At 33.5% G+C, this 18,606-nt stretch overlaps 5 protein-coding genes across 7 annotated transcripts; 2 read left to right on the top strand and 3 right to left on the bottom strand.

The window, feature by feature from the left end:
* The first annotated feature begins 922 nt into the window (after positions 1-922).
* On the top strand, positions 923-1,987 carry LOC105972281 (zinc finger protein 3). The gene has a single exon (XM_012997215.2). It carries the CDS (start codon positions 1,202-1,204, stop codon positions 1,871-1,873), a length of 672 nt encoding a protein of 223 aa, XP_012852669.2. The 5' UTR covers positions 923-1,201; the 3' UTR covers positions 1,874-1,987.
* A 1,700-nt stretch (positions 1,988-3,687) lies between these two features.
* Positions 3,688-6,034, bottom strand: LOC105972273 (uncharacterized). 2 transcript variants are annotated; one of them, XM_088817635.1, is made up of 4 exons: positions 5,826-6,034; positions 5,301-5,338; positions 5,149-5,210; positions 3,688-4,398 (listed from the first exon to the last, which is right to left on the bottom strand). In XM_088817635.1, the coding sequence occupies exons 1-4, from the start codon at positions 6,002-6,004 to the stop codon at positions 3,787-3,789; spliced, it is 891 nt and encodes a 296-aa protein (XP_088673761.1). In that variant the 5' UTR covers positions 6,005-6,034; the 3' UTR covers positions 3,688-3,786. The 2 variants fall into 2 exon arrangements, with proteins under 2 accessions (XP_088673761.1, XP_012852664.2); XM_012997210.2 differs by having other exon boundaries at positions 5,149-5,207.
* A 1,443-nt stretch (positions 6,035-7,477) lies between these two features.
* Positions 7,478-8,879, bottom strand: LOC105972231 (uncharacterized). The gene is made up of 3 exons (XM_012997167.2): positions 8,718-8,879; positions 8,529-8,581; positions 7,478-8,089 (listed from the first exon to the last, which is right to left on the bottom strand). The coding sequence occupies exons 1-3, from the start codon at positions 8,854-8,856 to the stop codon at positions 7,541-7,543; spliced, it is 741 nt and encodes a 246-aa protein (XP_012852621.1). The 5' UTR covers positions 8,857-8,879; the 3' UTR covers positions 7,478-7,540.
* Positions 8,880-12,115: 3,236 nt separating this feature from the next.
* On the bottom strand, positions 12,116-14,820 carry LOC105972440 (uncharacterized). Of its 2 annotated transcripts, none has more exons than XM_012997401.2 (5): positions 14,403-14,820; positions 13,372-13,634; positions 13,170-13,219; positions 13,026-13,078; positions 12,116-12,513 (listed from the first exon to the last, which is right to left on the bottom strand). In XM_012997401.2, exons 2-5 carry the CDS (start codon positions 13,626-13,628, stop codon positions 12,283-12,285), a joined length of 591 nt encoding a protein of 196 aa, XP_012852855.2. In that variant the 5' UTR covers positions 13,629-13,634; positions 14,403-14,820; the 3' UTR covers positions 12,116-12,282. The 2 variants fall into 2 exon arrangements, with proteins under 2 accessions (XP_012852855.2, XP_012852856.2); XM_012997402.2 differs by having other exon boundaries at positions 13,372-13,630.
* Positions 14,821-16,225: 1,405 nt separating this feature from the next.
* On the top strand, positions 16,226-18,263 carry LOC148770985 (deSI-like protein At4g17486). Its single transcript, XM_088816667.1, has 3 exons — positions 16,226-16,537; positions 16,902-17,189; positions 17,783-18,263. Exons 1-3 carry the CDS (start codon positions 16,405-16,407, stop codon positions 18,022-18,024), a joined length of 663 nt encoding a protein of 220 aa, XP_088672793.1. The 5' UTR covers positions 16,226-16,404; the 3' UTR covers positions 18,025-18,263.
* The last annotated feature ends 343 nt before the right edge of the window (positions 18,264-18,606 follow it).

Genomic DNA, 18,606 nt, shown 5'->3' with positions numbered 1-18,606 from the left:
TACTGACTGATTTTTAATTGTGGATATGGTGAAATAACTTTCCACTAAGCACACATACGCTGACTCTGATCGAAAAAACTTTTGGTTTCGGTACAAGCTTTTTCATTTTGAAATTCTGATTTTCAAAAAAAAAAAATTAATTTCATTTCCGAAAAAGTGATATTTTTGTCTTCTGTAAAAAATTATAAAATCTGGACGCGAGTTTGATAATAATATAGAGCCGATCCTGGTTGGTTAAAGTTCATTATTGTACGGTTTCGAAACATGACCATGCACATAAATATATAAGTATATAATTATACACACAAATAGTGGCGGAGTCAACATTAGAGCTAGTGGAGGAGCCAACATACAAATTATTACTTTTCCAATGACAAAATAATAAAAATTTGAAATGATATATCATCTACACACAAGTGCATGACTAATTAAAAGCCAAAACCATATATATTATGTATACATTCATATATAGATAATTACTTACATTTATATATTGATTTAATTAGTTATTGTATATATAAAAGAGAAAATTATTGAAGGTTACTCATGACTCATGACAACATCTCATTAATTATTTATAATTAGTCCATAAATACTCAATCAGGAGCGTATCATACTTATTTTTTCAGCAAATTCAAATTCAAATTCAAATATAAATAACTCTAAACTGAAAATTCACATTAAAATACCAATCATGAATATACATAACTTTCATTTACTACGTCCAATTTTTTTTCTGCATGTGGTTCTCCATAAAAGAAGCTCACAAAATAATTAACATAGTACGTTTTTTCCAAAATTCAGATTCCACAGTATATATATATATATATATATATATATATATATATATATATATATATATATATATATATATATATATATATATATATATATATATATATATATATATATATATCTACGGAATAAACACACACACACACACACACACACACACACATATACACACACTATTTTATTTATTTGATTAATTATTAATTAGTGAGATTATATGAGTTTATTATGTTTTGTAACTGTAAATTCAGCTTTCTATACGTAGTTCCACACTATTTATTTCACAATTAATTAACATTATATTACAATTTCTTTATTTTTTACTATTAAAACACCAATATCCATACTCTCCTCATCACCCTCCAAAGCAAGAAAAGAAAGAAAAAAAATAAAAATCGAAAGCCGAAAAATGGAGTCATTGCCACCGCCACCGCCGTGCAGTGGAGATCAAATGGAGGAGCAACCGCCGAAAACCGAGAATTCCGACCATAACTACTCGAAGCAAAAAGTAGTACTCAACCTTTTCGACGACACATATAATAAATATAATAAACCTCAAAACTCCGAAAACGAATCACCGGAGCAGCGTGTGTTCTCTTGCAACTACTGCAACAGGAAATTCTACAGCTCGCAGGCACTCGGCGGCCACCAAAATGCCCACAAACGCGAGAGGACGATCGCGAAGAGGGGCGCCGCCTTCATCCACCACGACGCGGCGGCAGTGTACGGACGCTACCCTGTACACGTGTCGTCCTTCAATAGGTCTCTTGGGGTTCAGGCTCACTCCATGATACACAAGCCAAGTTTTTCATCCTCAATAAAATCATCATATGGGCATTCTGGATGGGGGGCTAGAAAGCAGCCGGAGATAGGGCGGCAGATGGTGGAGAACCACCAGGTGGGTCGTCGTCCGTCGTCGTCTGGCGGCGGAGCGGCTAGGTTCGACGGTGGTCGGAGTTTTTCTCCGGCGGTGGATGGGGTTGGTGGTTTTAGATGGGATAGTGGCAGTTCTCGTTTAAACACTAGTAGTCTTCATCATCAAGATGAGTTGAAAATGTTGGATTTATCTCTGAAACTCTAATTTTAGTTTCTTAATTAATTGTCTTAAATTATTTTCTTTTGTTCTTCCTTTGATTTTGTTCATATTATTTTTAAGGGTAAATTACACACACCCCCCTGAGGTAAGCTTAAATAACTGTAAGGTCCCTGTGGTCTCGATAATTACACTTAGCCCCCTGAAACGTAGTCAGAAACTCTAATGGGATAATGAATTGGATACGTTATTCCGATAGGGTTCTAACGGACTATTGGTTTCAGAAAGTGGTGGAGACAACAAAGAGCTATGGGTGATTTAAGAAATGTTCGGGAATGTTCGGGGAGCCATGTTACCCCATAGCTCTTTGTTGTCTTCACCACTTTCTGAAACCAATAGTCCGTTAGAACCCTATCGGAATAACGTATCCAATTCATTATCCCATTAGAGTTTCTGACTACGTTTCAGGGGGCTAAGTGTAATTATCGATACCACAGGGACCTTACATTTATTTAAGCTTACCTCAGGGGGGTGTGTGTAATTTACCCTATTTTTAATAATTTATGTCCTATTTGAAAAAGATTTCTTATTAGGATGAATATATTAGTTTTTCTTTTCAATAATTCCCACTTATTGTCTTTGTTCTCAATAATGTAGATTATATATTGAAGTTCGAATTTTTGAATGATTATAAAATTTTAAACTAGCTATGGTTTTGTAGATGCTACCTACACTCGTTTGAAATAAATCGGGTGATCCTGAACCATTGATCTACACATATATAATAACACACACAATACGTATCTGTACGTGTGCTTATATTAGTGGATATTTATTATATAGATTTATGGTTCAAAACCAACTACGTGTTACATAACATCATGTGTAACATCTCATATAGAGATAGTGTGTGCTCCCTCCACTGTATAAATTAAAGATGAAAAACAATTCGATTTATCTAATCATCTAATTAACAAGATCGAGATCGATCCATTGTGACACGAAGGAAGTAAATATTAGGATCCGATCGAGACTATTAATGAAATCGAAGTCCCTCATTTTTTTATTTACTTTTTTTAAATTTGCAGACTAGACTAGGATCAAAATACTATAAGCGCGCTTACCGTAAGTTCTAACTTATCGAGCCGAATTCTGGACGATGCTACTTTGCCTTCGACATCTTTGAGCTTCATTTGCGATCATCTCTTTCTCACTCGTGCTTCTAACTCGGTTAATTAGTCTCTTAAGCTCAATTTCCTAACAAACACGAATACTATGTTTATGCAGAACAGTGATATATTAATTAGTTTTACAATTTAAGGTGTTTATTAATAAAATTAAAAATTAAGGCCTCCTTATATATATATATATATATATATATATATATATATATATATATATATATATATATATATATATCACCCTTCGTCAACACACAAACCAAGCAGCAAAAAAAAATGTATACAATGTTGTGTCATTCAATTTAAATTTTAGAGCAAGTTAGCAAAAAATCGACGAAGCTTCACAACACTCAAAATCAACGAGATTTCAGACAGATAAATTAAAGAGAGAGGTCATAGCTGCGAGAATGCTACTAAATTTTACACCAACTCTTTTTTTTTTTTCCTTTCTAAAAATGATTCTTACCTCTATTTTTTTTAGTTAGCCTCAATTTCACTCGATTTTCAAAAGTTCCTCTTCAAAATCACTTCCCGCAAAGAATTCGATCGAATTCCACCAAAAACATGTCACAACACACAAATGAAACCCTAGTAGTCAAATAAACGAAAGTTTCGACAACATCGATCGTTGACTCTATTTACATCAGAAATTGTGCAAATTGGAAATATGAGGAGTTGTATTTGTGTTCTAAAAAAGAAAAAAAGTTAGCACTTATTAGGTCTAATAAAAATAGGTCCAAATTAAGAAAATTGTGTAACTACCCTAATTAATATTCCACTCTAGGTCAAAAATATATATACCATCTTCACTACCATCCCTACACAAACCCCTGCAATGGAATAATAAACAACATCATCATAATATTCCCTTTGCTCCTTCGCCGCGCGATCCAACTTATCGAGCCTCTCGTTCACCTCCATAAGCTTCAACTTATTTGCTTCTAACTCCGCTTTTTGTTCGGCAAATTTGACCTTCATCCGAGCTATCTCTCTCTCTCTTTCTTCGGCGGCGGCTTTCATATTCATCTCAATTAACTTTTTTTTTAAATCCGCCTGAGCTATCTTTTCTTTAAGCTCCGCCAGAGCTATCTCTCTCTCTCTTTCTTCGGCGGCAGCTTTCATATTCATCTCAATTATTTTTTTTTTAAACTCCGCCTGACGAGCTATCTTTTCTTTAAGCTCCGCCAGAGCTATCTCTCTCTCGCTTTCTTCGGCGGCAGCTTTCATATTCATCTCAATTATCTTTTCATTAATCTCCGCCGGAGCGATTTTTTCTTTAAACTCCGCCGCCTGAGCTATCTTTTCTTTAAGCTCCGCCTCAGCGGTTTTTGCTTTAAACTCCGCCTGAGCTGTCATCTCTTTCGCTAATCTTTCTTCATGTAATCTATTCTTCTATACAATATCAAACAACCATTGTTACTAATATATATATATATATATATATATATATATATATATATATATATATATATATATATATATTAATTTGAAATAACAAATAAAAACTCTTATGATTTATTACTATTCGATACTCCCTATGTCCCTTATTATATGTCTTTTTGGAGTGTTTTAAAAAATAATTAATGACAAAGGTATTTCAGTATTTACCATATTATTTTTAGTATAATCTATACATATTTATTGACTATCTTAATCTATGCGTCACCACCAAAAAACACATATAAAAAGGGACGGAGGGAGTATAATTTAACAAACATGATCCTATGAACTTTACTGAATTAACAATTTAGCAAGTTTGGAAGAAATTATTATTTAAGGGATCCACTTCAAGAAAAAGTTGCATTAGTGACCCCCAATTGTGACAAACGCAAAAATTGTCACTTAATGTACACATTAAGTGATAACATGTTTTTTATTGTCACTAATAACTCTTTTTGTTGTCACTTAATCCTTATTTATCGTCACTATAGAGCATTAGCGACAACCCGTTAGTGACAAGTATAGGGACAATACTTTTTACCTAATCATGTGAAAAATAGGTGTTGTCACTCAAAAGATTTTTTTTGTACTGGGAGGTTATTGATTTATCGAAGTTCTACTGTATATATATTGATTATGGAACAATAGATCATATAAAACCTAATAAGAAACTATAAAGCAATACATAAATGTAAATCATACCTCCCCTTCTTCTTCTAACCATTCACCTAAATCAAGTAATCCTTTATAAGACAGACCACCTGCTACGTATAATAAATAAGAACGAAAATTAACGACATAAAATCGACAGAATTTGAATTGTTTAATTTCCAGATTAATGAAAACCGAGTTACCTAGTGATGAGCAAATTAGTACTGGCCATAAAAACGACCTGAAATTCAATTAAGAGATCAGTAAACCAAAACTAGATGGGTTTTTTCATTGTAAACAAACTGCTCGCCGTATTGCCTGACCAAAAAAAAAGGTCGATTACAACCACCCCTAAAATCTGGTCAAATTACGAAAAAAACCATATTGTTTGGATAATTACATCTACCCTTCAGCTATGAATCTTCTTACATCTCCACCCTTATGGTTTTAAACACAATATAATTATCTAGTTTCCGTGGAGTGTTTTCTAGTTTGTACTCGTTTAATACAGTTTCTGATGCACTACAATCTGATATATACAAGCCAAAAAACACATCTTATGATCATCTTGCTTCAAAATATGGAGCTCGAATGGGATAAAACGTATACAAAATTGAGAATATTCCATATAATCTAAAAGATTCCACTAAATTTGAAACCGCAACGATACCTCAATGGTGGTTGTAATTTACCCAAAAAAGCAATGGTAAAAAGGAAAAAAGCTTTACCTTTTCTTCTTAGGGCTTGCTGCGGTTGCTTTTAAATCAAGGTTGCCAAGAGATTTGTTGGTTCTGCTGCCGCCGTTGTGGGTGGTGGTGTGCCAAAAAGACCGGTTCTGATAGAGGTTGCACCGGTTTGAATACTGGACCCGGTTCAAAATACTCTTCCCCACAAGAATTCCTCTCATTGTTTTTTTTTTTTTTTTTTTTTTTTTTGTTTTTGCTCGAATTGTAGTCTAGGTATATATACATGTGTGTGTATTATATTTCTTGCTGATTAAGCCAATGAAAAGATGATTTCTGAAGCTATTATTATTTATACTTTGGCCCCTCTAATTATCCTAACATGAAAAGGACCCATCTGACTATTGTTATTTCTGCATCAGCCCCAAAATTTTATGGGCCACTTTAAAAAGCCTATGAAAATTGTTAAAAATATTTTGGAATTCAGCTGTAATTGCATGTATTTGTTTTTATTTGGAATTCGGTACATATATATAAGATGAAACACAAAAACTTCATTGTAAACAAACTGCTCGATCGACGTCCTTGAATTTAATCGAATTTAATCCCTATATATTATTTTAGAATCGATTTTAAGCCTCTCTTGTTTTTCTTCTCAATTTTGGTCCGTTTGTCTATTTTCGTGTTAAATTGAACGATAAAAGTCGCATGTTTTGCACGTGACGCCCATTCCAACCTCATTCTGACCTCGATCTATTTCTGATTTAGCCTCAATTTCACTCGATTTTCGAAAGCTCCTCTTAAGAATCAACTCCCCACAAAGAATAGGATCGAATTCCACCAAAAACATCTCACAAACGAAACCCTAATCAAAGAAAACAAAAGTTTCGACAACATCATCAACTTGCGACCTTGCTTGCTCTCGAAATTAATTGTGCGAAAATGGGAAAATGGTAACCAAAAAAAATAAAAATTAAAGTAATAAAATAGCCCTTATATCTAATAAAAAAATAGGTCCAAAGAAGTTGTCTAATTGCCCCAAGTATAAACATGATATGCGCCACTCTAGGTCAAAGAATATACCATCTTCACTAATAACCCTACACACACCCCTATTGGTTATCTCTTTCGCTCTTTCTTCGATCGCTTTGAGCTTCATGTGGGCCATCTCTTTCGCTCCTTCTTCGACAGCTTTGAGTTTCGTGTGAGCCATCTCTTTTTTGTTTCTTCGAAATTAAATCTTTGAGCTTTATGTGGACCATCTCTTTTGCTCCTTCTTCGAAAGCTTTGATTTTATTGTGGGCCATTTCTTTCGCTCGTGATTGAGCTGATTTCGCTCGATTCAATATTATCTAACAAATTAAAAGATCCAACTATACAAGGTTCAAAGGGATTACTAACATAGTAACATGTATTAGAAATATACTTCATTTAAAAAATATATACATTAAATTATTTGCCCTAAAATGGCTATGAAATTAAAGATAGAAACAAGCAAAAGCTGGTAATACGGGAAATTCTATGCTACACCTGGTGAATATAACCAGGCACTCTAATTAATAAGATTCCCACTACGGGTTCAGTTATGGCTCAATGGGTTTTTAGAAATATAATTATAAAATAAATAAAAAAAGACACATGTCAAGAAAAGAGCCACCCGGTGAAAATCACCAGGTGTAGCATCGTATTCCCCCTGGTAATACTAATGATGAAATAAATAAATAAATAAATCAAAATTAATATTCGAATTATACTAAAGATCAAAAAAATGTTAGCTTGAGTAGAGCCCACACACACACGCCTAGTGTGGAATAATAAATAACGTCGTCGACTCCCGTTTGCTCCTCTAGATTGAGTTCTAACTTACGGAGTTTCTTTTTCATCTCAAAAAGATCCGAAATGGATGCCATTTCTCTTACAATCTGTTCGCCCAACATCTTTTTCGCCTCCGCGAGTTGCTCGTCAACAGCTTCGATCTCCTTCCGGATTATCTCTTTCGCTCGTTTTTCAACAAATTTTTCGAGTTCCTCTTTCACATCCAATACATTTGAATTGGATTGGACCATCTCTTGTGCCCGTTTTTCAACCAATTCTTCGAGTTCCTCTTTCAGACTCAATACTTTTGAATTGGATTGGAGTACTATCTCTTTTGCTTGTTTTTCAACCAATTCTTCGAGTTCCTCTTTCACCTGCAAAACCTTTGACTTGGATGTCGGTGTTGCGTTTCTTATCGTATTGAATATCTCTTTCCTTCTTTCTTCGATGGCTTTGAGATTCGTTTCAGCTATCTCTTTCGCTCGATTCAATATCTAACAAAACAAAAAATCAAATTATTTTCCTATTTGTTATCTATACATTTTAGGCCTCGTTTGCTTGCTGCTACTAGGTTAGATTAACTAAATGGTAGGAGTTAGTAAAATATTTGATTGATAACATTCAACATTACTCAAGCCTCCTACTAAAGTGGAAGCCCGCAAATTAAATACTACTACTTCATGAAATTAATAACACCCATCTCCGCAATTAATTTTATAGGGGATGACTAGGTAAAAGGAAAAATTACAATTTTATCATTTAGAACAATGACTTAATTTTGTTAAATAAAATACTTTATAAATGATTCACATATAATACCATAATCTAACAAATTTAATCAAGATGTAATCCAAAGAACCAAACATATTATTAACTAAATAATTAATTAATCGGTAAGAAACCACAAAATCAATACATTAATGTAAAACATACCTCATCTTTATATTTATATCCATATCCAGTTAAGAGAGATACACCAAACCCACCTGGTAAATAAATAGGTTTAGAGAGTCATGAATCAGAATTAGAATTAAAATTGAAATTAAAATTAAAATTAAAATTAAAATTAAACCGAACAAAATTAGTAAACATAAACGACATAATTTGAATGAACCGAGTTACCCAGCATTGAGCAGAAATTCAATTCATCCATTTTTCCGATGCTTTTTACGGCGGAGTGCCAAAAAGACCGGTTCGGATTGAACCGGTTCGAATACTTGACCCGGTTCAAAACATTCTTCCCCACAAGAATTCCTCTCATTTTTAGTTTTTTTTTTCTTTTTTTTTTTTATTCAGGGCCGGTGTGGATTCGTTTCAGCGGTATATATAATATGCATATATGTATTTTCTTGTTGATAAAGCAACTGAAATAATTATAGGGGTAATAGCAAATAGGTCCATGACACATGAACTTAATTAAAAAAGAGACATTCAGTTTTTTTATCTTGCAAATAAACCCAATACTTAAAAGTTTATTTAAAATCAAGGGAACGGTCTTTTTTCGGACATAATTGCCCCGGTATTTAATGTGAAAGCCCTAAGCTCGTTTTTTATGAATTTTGCGTGATTCTTCTCTATTCTCCCCCGAATCCCTCTCTGCAACTCTATATCTCGAAACTCGAAACTGAGCTGCATCTATCTGTTTCTCGTCGGCCGCCGTGTCTAGCTTTTACAGCCGATCATATCTGCTGAATTATTATTTTCAACGAAGTTGTGTCAATTTTTTTTATCTGCATGCGAATGTTTTTTTAAGTTACAAATTTCAACATCGCTACATGTATAGTTTGAATTGTAGTAAATTGAACACCATGATGTATGGGCGTTCAATTACTATTTAAATACACACTATAGGTTAGGAGTCCTAACTTAGGACAACATTTTCCAGCCCGCATGGGTGTAGCTCAACTGGTTCCGGAGGTGGTAAGTTGGTGCAAGGTCCTAGGATCGAATCCTGGCAGCCGCAGTGTGGGAATTTCAACTCCAAATGAGGGTTGGTTCCTTGTGGGCACCAGGTCCGGGTCCGCTACCTTAACGGGCCGTTGAGTTACCATGATTTACATCCTCCATCAATCCTTGTCGGGCCAAGGGATGGGGGCCCTGGGGGCGAGGGATTCGCCTTTTGGTGCAAGGACAACATTTTCCGAAAAAATTGGCTAAGATAAAAAAAAAAAAAAAAAAAAAAAAAAGAATATTAGGATTGGCCACATCCACACCATCATGCCTACAAAAACTAGGAAACTAAAGATAGAAACAAGCAAAATATGATAATACGTATGACGTATCTATAAAAAATAAAAAGAAAAATAATAATACTTATGAAGAATTAATAAAATTTAATCAATGACTATATATCTTGAGTAATATCAACAAAGACACACCTAAGATGGAATGATGAATAGCACCAACTTCCCTTTGCTCCTTAACATTGAGTTCTAACTTGTGGAGTTTCTCTTTCACCTCCAAAAGATCCGAATTGGATATTCTCTCCGCTTTTTCTACGGCAGCTTTGACCTCCATTTTGACTATCTCTTTCGCTCGTTTTTCGACCGATTTTCAAGTTCCTTTTTTACCTCCAAAAGATCCGGATTGGATATTCTCTCTGCTTTATCTACGGCAACTTTGACCTCCCTTTTGACTATCTCTTTCGCTCGTTTTTCGACCGATTTTACGAGTTCCTCTTTCACCTCCAAAAGAGTGATTTCGGATGCCGGTGCTGATTTGTTTATATTATTGGTTATCTCTTTTGCTCTTTCTTCGATAGCTTTGAGCTTCATGTGAGCCATCTCTTTCGCTCCTTCTTTGATAGCTTTGAGCTTCATGTGGGCCATCTCTTTTGCTTCTTTGAAATCTTTGAGCTTTATGTGGGCCATCTCTTTTGCTCCTTCTTCGAAAGCTTTGATCTTCGTGTGGGTCATCTCTTTCGCTCGTGATTGAGCTGATTTCTCTCGATTCAATATTATCTAACAAAATAAAAGATCCAACAATACAAGTTTCAAAGGGATTACTAACATAGTAACATGTATTAGAAATATACTTCATTTAAAAACGTATACATACTAAATTATTTGCCGATTTGGAGCTCATTGCACAATTCGTTGTCGTTTGTAATACCAATATTTTGACTTTGATCATTCACTAAATGAATAATTTTGCTAAAGGGTAAATTTTTGAATTTTATTATCGAAAAATCGGGTTATCTATCTAAGACGAACAATGAACCTACGGTGTTGTCTATTCCCACACCAAGTAATATGTACAAAATCACGTACACGTACACGCACATGCGAATGTGTGTAAATAGGTAATTACATAATGTAAGTGTTTGACGAGATGTGTACCTGATAAAGCTAACCGAGTGTACGTAGCATAGAATAAAAAGAAGCTCACTTATAAATACAAACATACATACATACATACATACATACATACATACCTCGCGTCTATCTTCGATTGTATCTTTCGTCGCAATTCCGGCATACTTACCTACAGAAAACACAACTGATACAGAAAATGGTGGAGAATCATTAATCAAAACCCAATCGAAACTATTAAAAAAAAAAAAGAGAAACCCTAAAATAAATAATTAAATCATTTCAATTTATGAACTGAGAGTGAGAGGTTACCCAGTGATGGCAAGCCAAAATAAAGTAAGGATTTTACCGGCATGGAATCCAACCTGAAATCCATCGGAAAAAAAAATCTCACGATTAATTCAGTGATCATTAATGAAAAAAAATTATTGTAAACAAAGTGTTCGACGAATTGCCTGAACCAAATAAAAAAAGAACACATACACAATTTGTTACGTTTCTTAAAATCTTTGCATGGATTAGTAAAAGAGTGGCAGTGGAGAACCGGTTTGAATATTGGACCCGATTCCATTTACTCTTCCACTCTGGAATTCTTCTCATTTTTTTTTTTTGGTTTTGTTTTTTCTGTTCACGTAATGCATAACGTTTGTGCTTCTTGTTCATAAAACAACTGAAGTAATTAATTGGACTCTTTATATTATTTTTTTAATACAAAATTAAATATTTTGGGTGAATACCTTTTTTTATTTTAAGTGCAGATATTAAGAGTATTAATCTTTACATTATTTTTTCTATAAAAATTTGGGCTATCATTAATTAATTTATTTAATCATATAAATATTAAAAAAAAAAATCATATTCTGGGATCCTAATTAATAATGCACATAATTTGGGGAAATAGGCCTAAGTTGCCGATGCCCGCCGATGCCCGATGGCCGGAATTTTCTGTCGGGAAAAATGGCACCCTCCAAATATCTTTGCATTTTGTCTCTGTAATTGCTTAGTAAACAAGACGGAAAAGAGCCATTGAATCGATTTGAATATCGGAAATGGAGCCGACCAGAGCGGAATATATAACATGGGTGTGCGTGCGTGTGTGTGTGTGTGTGAGTGTGTGTGTGTATATGTATTTCTTGCTGATAAAGCAACTCAGATGATATAATATTTTCTGGATGAATAAATTGAAATTGGATAAATATTAAGGGAAAATTATCTAAAGTTCATGGATAATCATTACCAGAAAGATAAACATAATTTATGCTAAATTATAGCCCCCCAAAAGAAAACTTTATTTACATTCACAAAATTGGATTAAAGATTCACAAAATTGGATTAAAGATTCACAAAATTATAGCAACTTCAGCTTATCAGTACTACTACTGTTTGTTTTGCTCATTGTTGTTTTGAGGTCCAGTTCTTATAGCATCACTAGTTTGCTTCTTCGATTCCAAAGCAATTTCTTTTACCGTAATTTCGAGCTTATCGAGCCTCTCTTTCACCTCCAAAAGCTCTGGATTAGAAGCTGCTGCTGCTTTTTCTTCGGCAGCTTTTAGCTCCATCTCTTTCGCTTGTGCTTCAAACTCCGCTTGTTTCTTCCATTCCAATTCCTAGAGAGAGAGTAAATATACACTTTAAAAAAATTTAACGGACTCAAATAATTCAAAAACATATTGCATATGTAAATATTTGTGCGTGCGCGCGGTGTTCGAAAACTATGAAATCATCTGTAAAAATATTTCTTCAATAGGACTCCACATAAATTTGCAAATGCAAACTTGCACTGTAAATCCAGCGCAAAATGATAGGGGTTTAAGATATGCATTTTGCGAGATTGGAAGTATTTTCTTAATGCAAAAGCATATATAGCATGTATGCTTTACTTTCGACATAAAATTACGAGAAACGAAAAGGAAATACTTCTAAACCTCATCATATAGCAAATATAAAAACTAATCACATACTTTTTCTTCACCCGCACACATAACCAAGAAGCTCAAGTAAATATATTCACTATTCACATAATCAATGAAATGAAACAGATATTTGACTTTAGAACAATTGAATAATGTAAGTTCATAGAAAGCAAATTTTTGGATCTATACATAAATGTAAATCATACCGCATCCATTTTCTTCATTTCACTGCGAGCATACTGAGCTACAAGATACACAGCTGGTACAAAATTGGCGGACGAGTCATAAATCAAACAGAAACCGCAAACCAATAATACAATGACAAAAATCTTTTCATATGAATGAATTACCCAGAGATGGCAAGCATACAAAGAAGAGTTGTACCAGGTGGAAATCCAACCTAAAATTCATCAAAGAAGCTCACAGTTAACTCAGTGATAAATTGATTATGACGTGAAATTGTGCTTTCAGTGAATTGAAAGAAATCCAAGAAAAAAACACTGTAAAAGAATTGCTCGACATATTGCCTGAACAATAAAACAGAACTCATACCCAAACTCCTTCTTATTGGGGGTTCCGGAGAAGAGAATCTTTGCGGCAGTCATGAAATCAAGGTTCTCAAGAGCTTTGTATTGCTCGCTGTAATTGCTGATTGAAGGAGATGAAGAAGACCCATTGTTGCTACTGGTAATGGCGGTGGGCTTTTTGTTTTGGGTGGAGGAGCAAAAGGGTCGTTTCGGGTAGAGATTTAACCGGTTCGAAGATTGGATCCGATTCAAAATACTCTTCCCCGCAAAAAATCTTCTCATTTCTTCCTGCCCAACATTTCTCATCAAGTTACCATTACACAAGTCCATACAGAACAGAATGAAAGATAAATTATATTGAATGACTCACAATGATATAAATAACTATTTTTTCCAATAAGTAAACATATTTTTAACCTACTATTTACCATCAGTTAGCGCTTCCAGTTCGTATACAGATTACCTCTATGTATCATCATTCATAAATCTTCTTCTACTTTCTAATAAATCTGAAATATATAAAAACTTTCAACTTCTACAACCTACACAATCTCCTTCTTCTTTAACAACACCAAAAGAAGAGAAAGATAATCCAACAACTTCTGCTGCTTATTACATGGGTCCAGTTTCTCCCAAAAAACCGAACACTAATTTTGTATATGTTAAAAACTCAAATGCAACAATGTGTATGTCATTGTTTCTTAATCCCATGCTTCACTACTTTTAAACTTGTGTAGTTGAATCGAACCTAATAAATTTTGATCAAGTCGAATTTCTCTCAGGCAATACGTCGAGCAGTTTGTTGACAATCAAATATGAATCAACATTTCAAGAATATTCAGGTGTGGAAACAAATTCTTTTCACTTTCAAAATTAATCAACTTGCATTCAATATCAAAAGTTGCCAACATAAGCTTCATCCAAGTTCAGAATAATTCTCACATATCTCCTATATCATGCTTGTCTAAAAATCTCAGACTAAACGCATTACAAAAAAAAAAAAAGATAAAAAATAAAAATAGGACGAAATCTAGGTTTGAACGAAAAAACCCTTACCTTAATTTCATCAATTGATTGTCAATAGCTGAAATGTGGTGAAGCAGAACCGAAAGTTCCGAAATGCAATGTGAACTCCTGGTATGGAGCTCCGAATTCCAATTTAGCAATTGATAATCGCCGGAATCACGTCAGAAAAGAGAGAGCATCAGCCGTTGAATATTTTTTTCAGGTCTTTTGTCCGAGACTCTTCGACCTCGGTTCGAAGAGCCTAATCGTGGTGGCTGTTGTGGAGGTGGAGGTTGAAGTGATGCATTATTGCGGTAAAAACTGCCGCGGTGGCGGCGGCGGCGTGGCGATCTGATTAGAGACAGGTGGTGGACTGGTGGTATAGAAGGTAGAGAGCTTGTGGAGTCCCAAGTTGTGCAGAATGAAAATGGTGAAATCGAATGGGGGAGAAAGAAACATAAGAAAGTATAATCATATATTATGTAGTATTTTTTTTTTTAAATAAAATTATTTAGTGGTATTGTTTTTGAAAAATTATTATTATTATTATTATTATTATTATTATTATTATTATTATTATTATTATTATTTTTATTTTTATTTTTCAATAAATTCAATCGAACTCTTAAAACAAAATGGTATTTGGTTCTTTTACATTTTTTATTTATTAAAAAACAAAATCAAAAGTTCTTGCAATATTAAAAAGTGAGGACTGAGATTCGAAGCGATTGTAAACTTCGTCAAGGAACAAAAGAAAATTAAAATATACTTTATTATGTGTTAATAGATTTCAACTCAAAAAAAATTATGTATCATAAAAGTATGGTAATGGTCAAATTATAAAAATCCGCCTCTTGTTTGGGTAATTACAATCATTCACTCAACTATAAATTTTCTTACACGTCCCTTACATTTTTAAATTGAGTGGAATCTTCAAGATTATATGGAATAGTATCACTTTTGTACCCGTTTTATCCTATTCGAACTCTACTTTTTGATGCAAGATGATCATAATATGTGTTTTTTTGGCTTGTATATATCAAATTGTGGTGCATCAAAAACTGTATTTTACACGAAACGAGTACAAACTAGAGCACATTCCACGAAATCTAGGTTAGGTGACTATGTTGAATTCGACACCACAAGGGTGGAGGCGTAAGATAAATCATAGTTGGGTAGATGTAATTATCCAAACAAGAGGATTGTTTTTGTAAATTGACCATACCTCAGGGGTGGTTTTAATTTACCCTAAAAAGTATTGCATAATGTATTATTTGAAAGAGTATTTATATGCATTATTAATTTATAAATTAGATTGACCCTATTACAATTTTCAAATATCTATAATCTTACATATGAATTCTTAATTTACCACGTCGTCCGCGAGTTCGGATCGAAAAAAATTATTATTCAAACAAAATTACTTATCGAGGTTCTGTTCTATCAAATCTTAATATGTTCATATCTTTCAACTATGAATCTTAACATGTTTATTTTTTTGTTCAACTATAAAATGATTAACTTAAATCTCAATTCAAATTAATATTGAATATATTCTTATAATCTACACATGAAAGGAGTATACAGTACACTAATCTATACAATATGATACGATGGTCCACAGTATACGAAATACACAGAAACAATACCCACTTCACCTCATAATTAGTGTCCGTTACTTTCTCCAAGAAAAGAATTATTTCAAAATTTAAAATATGATTAGTAGTAATTGGATCACACCAGCTCACTTTCCAACCAATCACCTCTCTCCTTTTTCTGTAAATTCCCACTTTTTTTTTTTTTATTATTATTATTATTATTATTATTATTATTAAAAATAAAATAAAAAAAAGTGCAAATCCAGATTTATATATAAGCCTCCCACCTGGTCCGCCAAAAGTTGACAGTGGTGTGGCACTCGTACGCCGCCGCCGCCGCCGGTGAATTATTCTCATTCCCCATTCAACTTTTCCGATAAAGTTTTTTCATCTCGAGTGCGGAGGCTTATCGATAACCTTTCTCTTAAACCCGTCGGAAAAAAATTTAATTTGCAATGTTATGCCGGAAAAGTTCAGTAGAGAGCAGCGGCGGAACGGCGGCGGTGCATTTGAATGTGTATGATCTTACCTCCGCCAACGGCTATGCTTACTGGCTTGGCCTTGGCGTCTACCATTCCGGTGTTCAAGGTTTGTACTCTACAAGAAGAATCCTCTTTTTTCTTTTTGTAATCCCAATTCAATTTTTTTGTTCTTCTTTGCCACAACAAACCCTAAATCGAATCTTAATTTGACTCTTTTGAGCTGGATTTTGAGAGAGAAAGAGAGAGCAACTGAATTCCCCTGTTTCTTGATTTGCTTATGTTGATTTTTTTTTATTAAATAAATAAATATATATATATATATATATATATATATATATATATATATATATATATATATATATATATATATAGAGAGAGAGAGAGAGAGAGAGAGAGAGAGAGAGAGTTCCCCTGTTTCTTGAATTGCTATCTACAAATAGATTTAATTTTTAATTTTAATTATTGGGCAGTTCATGGAATTGAGTATGCATTTGGAGCACACGAACATCGAACAACAGGAATATTCGAAGGGGAGCCGAAAATCTGCAATGGATTCAAATTCAGAAAGTCGATTTTGATAGGATGGACCGATATGAGCCCCGATCAAGTGAGGGTGTTAATGGAGAATTTTGCTGAAAAATACAGAGGAAATGCATATAATCTCATCTCCAAGAACTGCAACCATTTCTGCAACAACGCGTGCGTTAAACTCACCGGTAATCCCATCCCGAATTGGGTTAATCGCCTCGCTCGAATCGGTAATCAAGCCTCCTCTAACCTCATTTGATATTTTATGTGATCTTTTGTTCTTGGAGTGGAATTTAAATCAAATTCCGAATTCGAATTTCGATCAAAAAAATTCAGATTTTTTAACAATACTTTTTACTGTGGATTCCGAAAATTCTGATTTTCAATTTTTTATATTTTTACTGATTTTCGATTTTCAATTTTAAAGTGAGTATTTTCATTTTTATATTTGAGATTCCGATTTCCAAATCAATTTTAATTTTGAATAAAAAAAAATATTTTTCTTTCATAAAATTACACTTATTATACTATAGGTGAATACAAAATGGAATTTCCGATTTTCCGTTGTTATGATCCAATAAATTCTATTTTTCGAACAAGTTTTTCATTACTAATTTCGAATTTCCGATTTTTATAAACGGAATCGAGATTAGTTTTTTCAGCCACAATCACTCCACATAATTACTAATGAATAATCATCATATATGATGATTATACATCATGTGACTTGCCTTGGAAGTATTGAGATAGAATCAGATTCTTTCACTTTACTCACCTTGTTTAAAATTCCAAACATAATTTTTTTTTATGATTATTGTGATAGGTGTTCTGTGCAAGTGTGTGATTCCGGCGAACTTGAACTCGACAAAAGTCCGCCACCACAAAGTACAAGACAAGAAGAAACTCAAAAGCTCTTCAAAAAGGTTCACTAATTTTTCTACCAATTCATCGTCGTCATCTTCTTCTCCTTCGTCCTCTCCTCCTCGTGTGGCGGCAGTTGGCGATGGAAGTAGAAGCTCTTTGCCACCACCGCCGCCTTTGATCGTCGATTCTATCACAAACTAATGATTTTTTCAAGTTATTAATGATCTCTCTCTCTCTTTCTCTCTCTCTCTCTCTCTCTCTCTCTCTCTCATGTGATATTATAATGCTACAACAGCTATAAAAGGATATTCTGCAAAATCTGTACATGTGCATTGCTGTAATTTTTACATCAACTTCTTGGGAGAAATCTTTATCAAGAAAACACACACACACACACACACACACACACACACACACACACACACACATACATATATATACATAATGTTTAGCTTGCTTAAAGTTCAAAGAATGCTTGATTTATAGTACAAATTATCACTATGACCTAGTTGGTGGAACAAGAGAATATATCTCTGTAACACTTTCGAATAATTCTATTTTTTTTCGAAATTGAAAAATTAACTTCAATTATGCTCCAAAAATAATCGGAAAAGTCAAAATTTCAAAATTTTGAATGAAAATTTGAAATTGGCATAATTAAAAATTCCATTTTCATTTTCCATACATGCATAAATATATGTATCATAAAGTACTTACTACTACCGATGTTATTTTCAAATGCAATCCTCCATAAAAATCGGAATTTTCATAAACGAAAATCAG

This window comes from Erythranthe guttata, chromosome 4 (genome assembly GCF_056151865.1).
Source record: "Erythranthe guttata isolate IM_541 chromosome 4, IM_541, whole genome shotgun sequence".
Lineage (NCBI taxonomy): Eukaryota > Viridiplantae > Streptophyta > Magnoliopsida > Lamiales > Phrymaceae > Erythranthe > Erythranthe guttata.
This window is presented reverse-complemented; position numbering and strand designations above follow the sequence as displayed.